The sequence below is a fragment of the Raphanus sativus genome, unplaced genomic scaffold (assembly GCF_000801105.2).
Source record: "Raphanus sativus cultivar WK10039 unplaced genomic scaffold, ASM80110v3 Scaffold0544, whole genome shotgun sequence".
Taxonomy (NCBI): domain Eukaryota; kingdom Viridiplantae; phylum Streptophyta; class Magnoliopsida; order Brassicales; family Brassicaceae; genus Raphanus; species Raphanus sativus.
This window is the reverse complement of record NW_026615862.1, coordinates 21,193-36,136: the sequence shown is the minus strand read 5'-3', so window position 1 is coordinate 36,136 and position 14,944 is coordinate 21,193. Positions and strand designations below refer to the sequence as shown.

General features: G+C 33.7%; 2 protein-coding genes, 1 long non-coding RNA gene and 1 other non-coding gene across 6 annotated transcripts; 3 read left to right on the top strand and 1 right to left on the bottom strand.

Moving 5' to 3' along the window:
- The first annotated feature begins 194 nt into the window (after positions 1-194).
- LOC130502410 (uncharacterized) lies at positions 195-2,002 on the top strand. 2 transcript variants are annotated; one of them, XM_056997202.1, is made up of 7 exons: positions 195-292; positions 1,071-1,171; positions 1,250-1,312; positions 1,397-1,444; positions 1,571-1,624; positions 1,706-1,766; positions 1,858-2,002. In XM_056997202.1, the coding sequence occupies exons 2-7, from the start codon at positions 1,106-1,108 to the stop codon at positions 1,905-1,907; spliced, it is 342 nt and encodes a 113-aa protein (XP_056853182.1). In that variant the 5' UTR covers positions 195-292; positions 1,071-1,105; the 3' UTR covers positions 1,908-2,002. The 2 variants fall into 2 exon arrangements, with proteins under 2 accessions (XP_056853182.1, XP_056853181.1); XM_056997201.1 differs by having other exon boundaries at positions 1,250-1,444.
- A 5,179-nt stretch (positions 2,003-7,181) lies between these two features.
- LOC130502406 (peroxidase 71-like) lies at positions 7,182-8,915 on the top strand. Its single transcript, XM_056997197.1, has 3 exons — positions 7,182-7,647; positions 7,748-7,910; positions 8,256-8,915. Exons 1-3 carry the CDS (start codon positions 7,228-7,230, stop codon positions 8,657-8,659), a joined length of 987 nt encoding a protein of 328 aa, XP_056853177.1. The 5' UTR covers positions 7,182-7,227; the 3' UTR covers positions 8,660-8,915.
- Positions 8,916-10,943: 2,028 nt separating this feature from the next.
- On the bottom strand, positions 10,944-11,047 carry LOC130502411 (U6 spliceosomal RNA). The gene has a single exon (XR_008940255.1). It is a non-coding gene; the product is annotated as a U6 spliceosomal RNA (small nuclear RNA).
- A 340-nt stretch (positions 11,048-11,387) lies between these two features.
- LOC108810990 (uncharacterized) lies at positions 11,388-12,882 on the top strand. 2 transcript variants are annotated; one of them, XR_008940252.1, is made up of 5 exons: positions 11,388-11,520; positions 11,624-11,698; positions 11,784-11,844; positions 12,146-12,412; positions 12,498-12,882. It is a non-coding gene; the product is annotated as an uncharacterized LOC108810990 (long non-coding RNA). The 2 variants fall into 2 exon arrangements; XR_008940253.1 differs by having other exon boundaries at positions 11,423-11,485.
- Positions 12,883-14,944: the final 2,062 nt, after the last annotated feature.

Below are 14,944 nucleotides of genomic sequence, written 5' to 3'. Positions count from 1 at the left end.
GAAAGAAATTTATATTGGTGACAAATGATGTGAAGCTATAAAATTTCTCATCATCAGTCCTCATAATATTTGAAAACTCAAATCCAATGTTGAACCAGAAAACAAACATAATGATGAAATTGCTAATGGGCCGGTGGAAAGAAAGATTAAACTTGGCCCAGTTGAATGCGGGCTCGTGCGTCTGACTATAATTACCAATTTACGCTCATCGCTTTGTATCTTGGTTCCTTTCATTTTTTTTCTTTCAATCTCAATTTCTAAACCATCACAAATCCTTCCTCCCTCGCTCCTGGTTAGTCCTCGATTCTCCATTTTCGTTTCTTCGTTTTTGAGATTATCTGATTGATTTTCTCTAAACATCAAATCTGAGTTAGTTATCTTATCGCCTTATGGCTTTGTTTTTGGTGTTAGTTAAGCTCTCTGATTCGACATTTTGATTTTTTTTTTTTTTTTGCGATCGGCTTTTGCTTTGTTAATCTCTGATTCGCCTTCGCGTCGTGATGATCCGATCGTATATTAGTTGAAACGCTTTTGAGTTTTATACCGATCGTTATCTATATATTGGCATTGTGGAGAGATCTGACTCACATCACAATCACATGGTTGATTTTGATTCCAATCTGAAGGACTGAGAATCCATTGATCCCTGTAGAATGTGGATGATGCTTTGATTAAGGAGCTCATCATCATATTATATAGTTTATACAGGTTGTTCATAGTTAAGTCTCATTAACACTTAACAGAACAGATCATTTACGTCACAGGGTTATAGTATCTAAACTGGTAACCAATTTAGATTAGGAGAAAAATGATAAAAATTTGTTTTAAAAATGCTGTAAAATTTTATTGGAATGGTAAGGGAGTTAAAATGTTCCTCTTCATTGCCTTGTTGGTCACCATTCAAAGCCCTAGTAATATCAACTAGGAAGCATTGATGATGCAAAACAATTTTTTTTATCATTCCTAGTTGATATTACTAGGTTGTGTTAAGTTATTAGCTTCCTTTAGTTAAGTGATCTTGTGTTTTTTTTACTAAGGAATGTTGTTGTATTTATGATACGTTATTGCAGAGTATTTTGGTGGTGTTATTGAGAGAGAGATCATAATGTCTAGCGTAGAGGATTTGAAAGCTAATGAAGAAGAAAAGTCAATGCCATCACCGCAGCAGGAGGTTTGTGTCTTAACTCTCACTTTACTAATACTAGATAATGATCTAACTCTTTCTTTTGAATTGCATTTGTTGTGGTAGGAGGCTGCTGTGAAGAACAAGTATGGAGGGCTCATGCCAAAGAAACCACCTCTCATTTCCAAGGTAGGTTATATAATTTATCTATGTCTAAAGAGATTTGTTTTGTGTGTGTTTCTGATGAGGTGTGTGGTTTTTTACTTATATCAGGATCATGAGCGAGCATACTTCGACTCAGCTGATTGGGCTCTTGGAAAGGTAACTTTGATCCCATGAGTGTTTTTGTTGTTTTTATTCAGGTTATCAAATATGATCTCTCTCTCTCTCTCTATAATGTTTCCACTCTCATGGTGTTAATGATTAATTGTCTTGATTGAAAAACAGCAAGGTGTTGCCAAGCCGAAGGGACCTCTTGAAGCTCTTCGTCCCAAGTTACAGGTAAGTGATCTTGAACCACGTTTTTTTCAGCTGTTCCTTAGTTTGTTTCTAATCTTAATATCTTGCACCCCACTTCTGCAGCCAACGCAGCAACAGACGCGTTACAGGAAGTCTCCATGTGCTCCATCCGAAGGCGGTCAAGGTAAAAAAAAAGTTCCCATCTTATCATGTTCCATGTTCAAAACAACTTGAGGACTTACTGTTCCATCTCTTTTGCTCTGATATCATTACAGATGGGGGAGGAGCTTCTCAGACCGAGGGAGTTTCCGGCAACGAGGAGTAGAGAGATATGTAAAAACTTTGTTATATTCAGATATATTATCTGTCCATTTGAAACAATCAGATACTGTTTCCATTATATATCTTAACTTGATCCTATAGCGTCTCCAACTCCAAGTTCCCGAGATTATTATACCTTAATAAAAATTATATTTGGAAGACCTAAGTATCTTGTTATGTGTAGCTAGACGTACTTCGGATTGGGTAGTATTCACATGGTTTATAAGTTAATTACAGCTCCATAATTGAAAGAGTTGGTCCTTTTAGTCAAAATGATGTAATGACGATGGAGCCAGAAGAAGGCGAATTAGTAGACTCTTCTCCGTGTAAAATGAAGAAAAATATGGTATTAAGTATATACTTATTTCTCTCAACCAATCATGAAAAGTGGAAACCATAGTAAAGATGACGATACTTTTGACCTTTTATCTTATTGAAGTATACTTTATAAATGAGTTGAACATATTAAATAATTTACTTCGTGAGTTGAGTTAAAACAAAGTTTACTAAACTATGATTTATCATAGTCTCTTAACTGGAATTTTTAGTTTCGGATAAGAGACTATTCTTAATTTTTAAAAAATTTTAACTAAAAAATTTAAAAACCGTCTATTAAATAATATATATAAAAACTGTCTTTTAGCCAAAAAAATATAAAAATATATATATTTAAATTATAAATTAAGAATTCCGGCTAAGAGACTGGAGTTAATCATGCTCTTAGTCATTCCGAAAAACCTATATATATATGCTGGAGCCTATGAGAATGACAGTATCTCAAGCAAATGGTTTAGCACATATACAGTAATAGATAGATAGTCTCTTTTATTTGAATTGGGCTTGGTGAGCCTATTATGCCTAAAAAATCTGGCTCAATAGCCTCCATCACAGAAATTTTATCAAAACCATCTTATACTCAGTGCAACGAATTCCGTTTCAACTATGGTTTTGATAAAAAACACATTTTCCTTGTTAAATTAAGTTTAATTAGAAATATTTTAAACTAATTAAACTGGAAATTTCTATTGGATCTCGTTTTTTCTGAATATTGGGGCATAACACTCTGTCGTGTCCACTAATTTTGATTTGCCCACACTAGCTCACTCCTCTATAACCAAATCTCTAATCTTTCTCTTACTCTTTCTTTTCTTAAAACAAGTAATTTCAGTTATTTTTAAAAAAATTGTTATTTTTTTTCTTATATGCGAACCTTTTAACAAAAGAAGTATACACAATTATAACAAAACTCTAAAATGATAATTTTCTTTTAAAAAATCAAATATACTATTTGTAAAATATAAAAAATATAAGCAAAATGTAACTAAAAATAAGTAAAATTAATAATTTATCATGTTCTTTTGATGTCCTCCTAAAATTGAGGATTCACACTCTTTTCTTATGCAAATGTGTCCAAAGATGTTTGCATATCTACTGTATTTTAACTATTAAATATGATTCAAAAATATAAAAAACTAACAAAAACAAAATAAAATTTTGAAGATAAAAATCCAGACAACAAGTTGTTAGAGATAAATATAAAAAGGAAATATATGGAAAATTATAAAAAGATGGTATAAAAGTATAAATTTAGCAGATAATGAATCTAAAACACTAAAATTGAGATATGTAGTTTGTTAATAATTGTTTTTTTAGTTTAACATTATTTTATTGTGTTAGGATATATCCTATTCTATAATTATAAGAAAAAGATAGTCATTTAGTCAAAATGATGTAGTGACAATAGAAATAGCTTTACCTTGTCGGCTTGGTGTGATTTGTATTTACGTTTGAATATTAATTTAACAAATGCAAAAAAAAATGTAATGACAATGGAGCCAGAAGGCGAAGTAGTAGACTTCTTCTCCGTGTAAAATGGAGAAAATTATGGTAGTATACTTAATACTTCTCTCTCACCTAATCATGAAAACTATATACTAAGGTAACGATAATTTGACTTCAGTTTATTGAGATACTTGATAATGAGTTGAGCTCAGCTATAAGCCTATAACTTATGAATTACTTTACATCATGAGTTTAGTTAAAATACAGTTAATTAGCCCATTCTGAACACTTTAAATATGCTAGAGTCTATCTGAATGAGAGTATCTCAAGCCAATGGTTTTGCACATACTATATACATAGTGTAAAGCAAATGCATTTTAGTCAAAAAAATGTGAAATTTATCAAGTTAACTCAAAAGACATTATCTTTTATAAATGATTAACACTCTAGTTTTAGTTAAAAGAAATCAATTAAAATTATAATTGCGAACATTTTTTTGTTAAAGAAAAGGGTTAAATATGGGTCTATTAAATATACGGACTTAATCTTCGGGTGGGAGATGCAGCCCACGATAGGTCATTTCCTGGGTTTTCATACATACGTATCCGCAACCGTGGTGATTAGGATAATGTAACTTAGTTTCTGTAGCATGAAGATCGAATTTAGAATGTGTTTGCATTCAAGGTTCGTCCACTACCACTGGACCACAAGCCCCGCTCATAAGCATTATAGTGGCATTACAATGGAAGGTTTATGTAAATTAACTCGGTCTATGTGTGTGGGGGGGGGATTATTGATAGTTTGATACATCATTTACAGTAATCCGTTGAACTAACATGCATGGTTTAAATTCAGAATATGACGCATATACATATTTTTTTTTTGCTAAGAATGTTAATATCATTAACTGGTAATGAAATAGATTACAAGTGGTGAAACTTGAAATCCAAAAAGCTTCAAGAAGCTACTTTGGTTGTACAAGCCGCAAAAAAAGATTAAAAAAGCTTGTAGAACATAATAGGACTAATCTAGTAAACTAGATTAATGCTAAGGCTAATGATGTGTCTCTTTGCACTGATCACTTGAAGAGTTGAGATGACTGAGCCGCCTTAAGCTGGAACCTGCAAAAGGAGTAGGCCTCAAAGAAGTCTGATAACCAGAGTCCCCTTGGGCGGGAGGCTGCAACTGCATTAGCCGGAAGAGGTGACCAAGCTCTGCATCAGCCTATACAACGCTACCAACTCCAGAAGTACCAACAACAGCAAACCTTAAGAGATTCTTGAGCTTCACGGTGTGGACGCAGGCGGTAGGGAAACGGCAGAAACCGGCCACAGACCAAGTCGGAAGGCTCGACAAAACTCGTAAAAGGCAGCTAACATCTTCGGACAGCCAAAAGACAATCAAATGATTTAAGGGCAGTGTGAGACATAGCTCACAAATCAGGCGAGAGCTACTACGGAAGGTGAGAGACTCCAGACGCCACGGCGGCATAACTACGGGACAGCCCAAGATCCCTTACCGATCTGCGAAGAGGAGGAGCTCACCGGAACCAAAGTGCAAAGAGACAGATCGAGCGACAGAGAATCCTCCACGATGGCCCCCACACCGTGCATCTGCCGGAAACAGAGAAGAGGAACTCACACTGACCAGAGGAAAACAAATCGACGACAGAGGGTTTGGAGAACGGTAAGGAAGGTTCCAGGAGAGGCAGCGACGCTCTCCATTCCCGACGAACCGTGGACCCCTAGATCTGACCCAGATCTAAGAAAAGACCCTTTGTTGCAAGAGAATCCCTACTGGCTACACCCATCGCTTCAGCTTGCTGCACCTCGCTTCTCCTCCAGCGGCTTGACAGACGCCCGCCTCGCCGTTGATTAGTCACCGGTGAACCAGAGAGGACCAGAGGAAAAAAGCATATCGGAGCAGATGGAGAGGAGAAGGATGGTGGAGGAAGGCAAAAGAAGGGAAGAAGGAAACGCCGGGGTGGCGGAGGAGACCCGCTCAGCTAGCTTGCCGTCGATCTCCTCCACCGGAACAGAGATCAGATGTTGGCGGCGCTAGGGTTTCAAGAGATTTGGGGGAGAGACTCTAGAGAGAAAAAAGTTTCTCTCTCTCTCTCTTGTTTTGTAACCGCCTCCAATTGTATTGTTGCATATACATATTAAACCAATATTTTTTTTTTGAACCAACCAATATTTTCTTCTCTTCTCAAAAACGAAAGTCAGATATTTTCTTGATATATATTGGCTGAATGAAAGCCTGAAATATTTATCCCGCGCAAAAATGTAACACACCAAGTTAACATTTTAAAATATTACTAGTAATTTCAAAATATATAAAATGCACTATGGTATATATTTATACACGATCGTGTGTGTTAATTGAAACTTCAAACGCATGCCATCAACGAAAAGCATAGATTCCGGAAGATATGGAAGATAATTGGTTGGATATGGAAGTCGGAGATAGTTTTACTGGAAGATACTTCCAAAACTGTCTCACTAATTGCCAGATTCTTCAGTCGTTTATCGACTTATCTTACTGATGATTTTGCTTAAAAGTCAGCTTCTCAAAACATTATCACATGTATTGGTAAACCTTAATGGCCACATATTATCCGAGAAAGATATTCAAGTTATAAAATGCAACTTGATGTCTCAATTTGAAACAAATCAACGTGAAGAACAAATATTAATAGCTAGCTAAAACATACATAACCTAATAAATTGTATTTTTTTGTCACAAAACCTAAATTGTATATTTCGAAAATCTACAACTTCTACAATACATAACGAATGAAAGTCTTACGTTACACGAAGGTTTTCTGTGCATAGCTTAATTTAGTATGTCTTTCAACGAAATGGTCTTACATAGTTTAAGTAGTTAAGTTATTATGTCCTTTAACGAAAAGGTCTTACGTACTTAAGTTATTATGTCTTTTAACGAAAAGGTCTTACGTTATTTAATTTTTCTTTGAAAATGAAAAACTATAACCCTTTGGATATTTTTGTATTGGACTCCACTTGGCAGACCAGTCCACTTTGCTAAGAAATAAGGCCCTCCAATCTTCAAACTTAAACCTACCTTCTAGAAATGGATGTATATACTTATATTCAAACAATTGCTCTCATCTCTAGTTTCATATTTATTTTCTAAAATGAAGTAGACCTTAACAAAACAAAACTCTTACTCGATGTTACAAAAAAAATCTCCTAACGTAAACAGTATTTCTATCAGTACGTATTCAATCGATCAAGTTAACGATCAGAAGAACAAATCCAGAACCGAATGCATTTAAAGCCGACCAGGTCACATTGCACTGACCAATACAACACGCGCTTTCGGAGACTGAATGTCTCAAAACCACGTCGTTTCATTTAATCCATACAAACGCCATAGCCGGCTTAGTTGACTCACACGTCATTGTCTGACTTATCAATACCCTCTATAAATAGTATTCTAATACGAACCACTCAACTCACTACAACAAAAAAAAAACACACACTTAGATCTTCTAAAACCCTAAAAATAAAATATACAAGATGGGTTTGGTTAGATCCGTATGCTTATTCATTACCTTCCTTAGCTATCTAGCCATCTCGGTCCACGGACAAGCCACCGCAAGGCCGGGTCCTGGTTCTGGCACGCGGGTAGGGTTTTACTCGACCACATGTCCTACCGCGGAAACCATTGTCCGAAACGCCGTGACAGCTGGATTCAACTCTAACCCGAGAATCGCACCCGGGATACTAAGAATGCATTTCCACGACTGCTTCGTCCTAGGCTGCGACGGTTCGATCCTTATCTCGGGAGCTAACACCGAGCGAACATCCCGTTCGAACCTCAACCTCCGTGGATTTGAAGTCATTGACAACGCCAAAACACAGCTCGAAGCTGCGTGCCCTGGAGTCGTCTCTTGTGCTGATATTTTAGCTTTAGCCGCTCGCGACTCTGTCGTCCTCGTAAGCCTTTAATTACTTTTAGTACCATCGCATGCATTTATAATTTTTATTTGTAACGTGCAAGTAACGTTTATACGTGCATGGGTTAATTTGCATGTAGACAAGAGGAATTAGTTGGCAAGTACCAACCGGACGTAGAGATGGTCGAGTTTCTTTGGCTTCGAACGCTAACAATCTCCCTGGTGCCGGTGACTCCGTCGCCGTTCAACAGCAGAAATTCGGCGCCGTGAATCTCAGTACACGCGAACTCGTCGTCCTCGTCGGTTAGTAGTTTACATTTTACACAATCCATTACCTATATAACAATTACTATCAATTCGGTAATTTAACCTTTTACCCAAAAAAAATCAGTAATTTAACGTTAGAAAACTATGTATTAGAAAAAAAAATCTTTCATGTTTTCGTTGAATAATTCAAACTACTTTTTAATAGAATAGTAGGAAATAAATTTCCAATTGTTGTATATACAATTTTCTCAGAAAAATAGAAAATGAAACATTATTTGGATAATATAGGAGAATTCATTTGAGATTTTTTTTTTTGTAATCATGTTTGTGAATTTATGAACAGCATGTACTAAATCAGTTACGTATTAATGTTATTAACAGGAGGACACACGATCGGACAAGCAGGTTGCGGTGCATTCAGGAACAGGCTATACAACAGCACTACAGGCCCAGCAGATCCAGCCATTGACCCAACATTTTTGGCGCAGCTTCAGACACAATGTCCCCAAAACGGCGATGCATCAGTACGTGTTGATCTCGACACCGGAAGTGCAACCACTTTCGACACCTCATACTACAACAACCTAAGCCGTGGCCGTGCAGTCCTCCAATCCGATCAAGTCCTCTGGTCCGATCCAGCGACTAGACCTATTGTGCAACAGTTGATGAGTCCAAGCAGCACCTTCAACACTGAGTTTGCTAGGGCTATGGTCAGGATGAGTAATATTGGTGTCCTTACGGGTGCTAATGGTGAAATTCGTACGGTTTGCTCCGCAATTAATTAGTTAACCGATTAAACTCAGCGGTTGGTTATGAATCTTATGATAAAGTTCACAGCTGGATAAGTGCTTGTTTCGAGTGTGGCTTTAGTTTCATAATAAATAAATCAATAGAAAACGATATAATTAAACCCTAAAGTGGGTTGATGAAAAAGTGCACTATAAGATGTCCGCATTCGATTTCTTTTGGTTTTATTTGGTAATATTATTAAAATGTCGTTTAGAATAAAAAATAATAGAATGAGTTTGATTCTATTTTGTCTTCTTATATTTTATAATTTGTGTTAACAACGAGTAGACCTCCGATGGTAATGTTCATGTACCATAGCTAACATGTTCTAAAACCACTGTCTAAAACTGAGGCTAGATCCGAACTAAACAGAAAAAGACGATTTGTCTTAACTTAAATTATTTAAAAGAGTATAATGATTATCGAATAAATTGACTATATGAGAACTGAAACCAAAAGCGTATGAAACTCTCTTTTTCGAAACTTCGCTAAGCTTAGGAAACTTACTTTATTAGATTCTGCCTCTTTTGATTACATGTTCTTTTAATTTTGGAGAAGTAAAAGGCTAATGGCATATGTATCGAATGTATAGCCATTAGTCACATTCGATGATATTTCATAATGATGCGTTCTTAGCTTTGTTTTCTCATAAATATTTTAAGAAAAAGTTTAATGCCCCTTTTGTGTTACTATCCAAACTTAAGAACAAAACTTGGGTTAACCCCCTCTGGTGAACTCTCAAATTCACATCAATTGTTAGCACCAATCAAAATGCCATGTAAGATTAATGAAAAAGGGAACAAAATTAAAAAAAGGAAAAAAATAAAAAAGACGTAGATTATTTTTTTTTAACACTATCCATGGTTTCTTTTTCATCATCTACACAAAATATTGAAAGCTTCTTTATCATCCACACAGAATATTGAAAGCTTTGTTTGTCAAATTGGTAAACCCAAAACACGAAATCCTAAATTTTAGGGTAAATCCTAAAAACTAAACCCTAAACCCTTGGATAAACCCTACACCCTTGGGTAAACTCTAAACCTTTGAATATCTTTTTACCCAAGGGTTTAGGGTTTACCCAAGAGTTTAGAGTTTACCCAAGGATTTAGGGTTTAGTATTTTGGGTTTAGGGTTTAGTGTTTTGGGTTTAGATTTAAGATATAAAGGCAGAGGATTGTAAACATCAATTTGACAAATAAAGTTTTCAATATTTTGTGTGGATGATAAAGAAGCTTTTAAAATTATGTGTTGGTGATGAAGAAGAAACCATAGATAGCGTTACAAAAATTAGTCGACGTATTTTTACTTTTTTTTTTTTTTTAATTTTGTTTCCTTTTTTTACTAATCTTACATGGCACTTTGATTGGTACTAACAATTGAGGTGAATTTGAGAATTTATCATAAGGGGTGAACCCAAGTCTTGTCCCAAACTTAATTATGTATAAAATGTTGTTGGGAGAAAGAGAAATAATCAACTATCAAATCTGGTCAAATATTTTAGTCTCTTATTAATTTACAAAATATATTGTTGGTCAAATTTCCACGATCTCTATAGTTTTAAAACCCAATTATTTAGTACTCCACATCGATGTATACGCATAACTACTTCTGCCGTTGTGCTTTGATGCAATTTATTGCACGACCGTTATATTTACGGTGGTGCACATACATATACCATAGTCAGAAATAAAATTCGTGTATCATATCAAAAAATTCGTTAAACTCTCGTGCTAACCAGTCAATAATTTCTGGTTTAGTTTATATATATGTATGGTTGAAAATAAAATAAATAGAGAATACTGGTTTTGCTGACAAAAGAAGTTTTTACCTTGTGAATTCATTTACTAAGGTCAATACTAAAGCATAATAAGTCAATGCAACAACAACAAAAAGAGCCAAAGAAGAGAGGTTAAATTTAAATCATATATATAATCAGGCAGTTTAAGCTTATCTTCATCTTTGTCACTGACATTTTGTCCCATGCAGATGTTTTGATAAACTTTGTCAATCCAATTTAGGTTATTATAATTAGTAACTTGATATGGTATATGTACGCGTACTAAGTTTGACATATATTAAGTGAATGTACTAGCTGTATTTCTCTCAAAAAGGTGTATTAGCTGTATTGAGATAAGACCGAGCAAGCAATTCTTTTCACACTTCTAATTATTTTTATTTTATTTTTTTTTAAACTTCTAATTATTTATTACATCTTTGAAATGATGTTTTATTCACTATGTTCAATAAAAAGAATTGAACAAAAACTTTTTTTAACTAAAAAACTTGGACAGTTTTTCGAATTGTACGTGTCAATCCTTAAGTATGGACCATGATAATCTTTTTTATATCGTTGTAATTTTATTGGATGTCCTCAAAGGGACAACAAATTATATATATGTCTGGTGGTATATATTAATATATATAATGTTGAAATTAAGTATACATGTATGTGTGTGTTAACTTTTTCTATATGTAACATTGATTTTGCAGGAATCCCATTTTGCATGACTGTAATCTTTATATATAAAAAAGACCTTCCTTCCCTCCTGATGCCTCCACATCGGATGCCAAGTAAGAAATTCGCATCTTAAACAGACGACACGTGTCCAGGCGAGTGTTATTTCTGAATTCTGACGTTTAGGGAATGTTGTTAATGGGCCTCTACGAGTGTTTTCTTGGGCTGCAACGCTTCGTAGAACTACGGTCTATGAGATGTGTTTTTTTTTCTGTCGTGACCTGAAAAGTGAAAAGTCATCTTTTCGATGGATTCTAGGGTTCTTCCTTTTCTCAAGATCCGTTTAGGTCAAACTGTAATGGAGGTTCTCTGTGTCAGATATTCATATTGAATCTCTATGTCAGTTTCATTCCTGTTGTTTTGTCTCCAATTCAACTTATATATTGTACGTTTCGTGATTCAGTGGTTTATCGTCATTAATAGTCATCTTTACTCCTTTTAGATCCACGCCATCCACGATTACACATTCAATCCTTCTCGACTCCCTTCCAGTCGGTGAAAATTTTCCTATATAAAGGTTAGTCTTCTTCCCATGATCATCATCCTCACCGCACCCGTATAATGACTAACTCATCTATCATTTTTTTTTTCTGATTTCCCAGCGTGGTGGTGTGCCTCCTCAGGTTTTGAGAAGCCAGAAGCGAGCTCATGGGTGACTCTAAGGTGATTCTGTTCTAGAAATTCGTGTTCATCCTTGGGAGATATGTTATATAAAATCTATTTTTCTTCCCTGGAGATGGTTTCGAATCCAGTTGTTTTCAAAAATCCTATTTTTGGTTTCGGTTGTTGATTATGTTTTTTTTTTTTAATTCTGTTCTTAAAATTCATGTTCATCGAAGTGTTTGAACACACAGTGGCATTAGGCTCACATATATAAAAAATATCAGGATTATAATTTCCCTCTTTGGGAGATGGTCTCAAATCCAGTTGTTGATTATTATTTTTCTTCTTTTTTCGTTTTCAGGCGACACTTATGCCAACAACCGTGAACCATCCCAGCGTCTTCTTGGCGAGCAGCTCGATCCTCCGTGATTGCTAAGCAACAGCAAAACGGAAACCTCTCGGGAGAGGCTACTACTACCACCTTGGTACCTTCTACCTCCAACTCTAATCTGGATTGAGTCAAAACCGAGCCTGTGAGACAGATTCATCTCAGCGATTGGTTCCTGATCAGAACGTGTGTCCTAACGAGAACAGTCTATCAGGCAAGAGAAAAGAACTCGAGAAAGAGGTGAGACACAAGTTATGTTTTGTTAACACTTGATAAAGCCAGTGATTGATGAATCCTTGACACATATCCGTGGTATTATTTATAGGTTAATAAATCTCAACAAAGAAGAAGATTTGTGAAACGGATCAAGAAGAAAAGGTGGTGGAGAAGATGACGTCATCTCTGACTTTGGAAGCTGTGGAGGATGAATGGTTGGTTTCGAACTCTTACATTTGAGAAAGTTGCTGTAACTAAGAAGTATATCAATATGACCATTACAACCATTCATCCTCCATGAGACACAAACGCATGAGACACATCCAACAGCCTAAAGAAAAGTCACTTATTCATATAACCTGTTTGTTGATATTCCTAAGAGAATAGTAAAGTGATGTTTTGCATAGTTTCACGAACATTTGTTTTCTTAATGGTGTTATTTTAGGAGTTGAAATATTTTTTTTCTAATAATGAGTTGTGAGTTGTCAACTGAATTTCCTTTTCTTCCTTTCCGAGTTACAATTGTTTAGTGCTAGAACAAAAGATAGCATTTTTAGATGTATCAGAGAAAGAATAACTCGAATTGCCTGAGGATTTGCAGAGAAAAGATACAGAGTATAAGTATTATATGTTGATGAGGAAGCTGTTAAGAAGGATAAGACTCAGGGCATAAAGGAAAACATGTGGTATGATTTTGTTTTGAATTCATTCACCTTTTCTGTTTGTTTGTGGTTTTAGTGATTTGTCAATATCACAAATGGGTCAAGGTTGCAGAGAAATGGCATGTTAAACCTGCAAACTATTTCCATGATCATGACAAAGTTCTTATATATATTACAAATAAAGTAGGTATTGTTTCCCGATGCTAAATGATCAGTGAACTCTCTCTTATAGATTGTTGGGTGTGTTTTTTTTTTGAGGTTTCTCTACTTTCAAGAATACATGCTTAGGAGTTAGGAGATGTGTGCTGATTTAAGGAGCCATGAAACATGACGTTACCGTGGATTTATAACATGAGATAGCCTTAAAGTGGAAAACTTCAGAAAATGAAAAGGTACATCGAATATCGATGCATCTTTCGGTCTTTGATTCTGATGAAATTCTTATGAAAAATATTTCTAAATATAGCTTATATCTTTTAAATTTAGCTCTATACATTAAGCCTCTGCAGCATTAGTGTAAACTTCTTCATTGATGGTCTAGGCAAAGCCAATTATGAAGATATCAGAAGATGATTGTGATTACGAAAATGTAATTAGATGAAGTCATTTTTCTTTTTCTAAAAATATGTAACAAAATTCTGATTAGCATATATTTAAGATAATTGTATAATATTTTAGGGTTTCGAATAAAAGAAAATTATACAAATATACTACATATATATATATATATATATATATATATAATTTGTTCATTTCTTTTGGTGATAGTTCATCGTATGTGAATATTATATCATTTGTAATTTAAGTATATATATATATATATATATATATTCTTAAAACAAAAAGGGATGTCATTTGTCGTTTTATCAGATATACATAAATTATAAGAAATATATACTTTTTGTATTGCAAAATAAAATTGTGATAAACTAACTCAATATAGTAATATGTTTGAAATTTTCATACACTTTACTCGAAATATTAGTACATAATATATCTTTAAATAAAATATATAGTATTAAATAAAATAAAATATGATTATTTGATATCTTTTAAATAAATATATAGTATTAAATAAAATAAATTATTTCATATCAAATAATAAGAAAATCATGGTAAATTTGTGAAGCATATAAAATTATCCGAATGTATATTAAAATCCAATGCAAGAAATTAATATTCCTATATTAACCAGATAAAAATAAAGAAAATTACCAATTATACTTTAAAAAATATTTGTTTTAAAATCCTAAACGGTTTTTGGATGATAAATATTAACTTACTGTACAATCTAGCTAATTAAAAAAAAGATTAAAATCAATTCAATTTTCCACTTTCTAAATCAGTAGGTTTAGAAAAGAATGTATAAGAAAATATAAAATAATCAATGGATTATAAAACATGTATAAATGTATAAGAGGATAACATAATTCATTATTCATGTATTTAAATTAACCTTTAATTTTTAATAATTTGTTTAATAAGTTAAACAAAGAAAATTTTATTATTATTTAGATTAATTTATATTTCTAACAAGAACAATTTAAAACAAATAGTCCTTTTTATTTAATATTAAATATTTTTATATGTAAAAAAAATAAGAACAATAACATTAGTTGCATTACATGAGTTTTAAAGTTATTTGCATAATAGAATATTCATTACACAATCCGAATAATTTCTAGGATAAAACATATTAGCGTATTTATGTTTACCATAGATAAAAAATAACTCTTCATTGATAATTCTTCTATGTCCTTTTGTTCAACATATATATATATATATATATATATATATATATATATGTTGTTATATGCACATTTATATACTAATAAATAATGTACTATATATTATAAAACTAAACATTTGAAACTAAAATAAATATTAAACATAT

What these genes read in the sequence shown, in the direction of transcription:
- LOC130502410 (XM_056997201.1), top strand. Translation starts at nt 1,106, where the DNA reads ATGTCTAGCGTAGAGGATTTGAAAGCTAATGAAGAAGAAAAGTCAATG. An exon ending in CTGATTGGGCTCTTGGAAAG is followed by an intron (nt 1,445 to 1,570) that starts GTAACTTTGATC and finishes ATTGAAAAACAG; the next exon opens with CAAGGTGTTGCCAAGCCGAA. An exon ending in CTCTTCGTCCCAAGTTACAG is followed by an intron (nt 1,625 to 1,705) that starts GTAAGTGATCTT and finishes CCACTTCTGCAG; the next exon opens with CCAACGCAGCAACAGACGCG.
- LOC130502406 (XM_056997197.1), top strand. Translation starts at nt 7,228, where the DNA reads ATGGGTTTGGTTAGATCCGTATGCTTATTCATTACCTTCCTTAGCTAT. An exon ending in CTCGCGACTCTGTCGTCCTC is followed by an intron (nt 7,648 to 7,747) that starts GTAAGCCTTTAA and finishes ATTTGCATGTAG; the next exon opens with ACAAGAGGAATTAGTTGGCA. An exon ending in CGAACTCGTCGTCCTCGTCG is followed by an intron (nt 7,911 to 8,255) that starts GTTAGTAGTTTA and finishes TGTTATTAACAG; the next exon opens with GAGGACACACGATCGGACAA.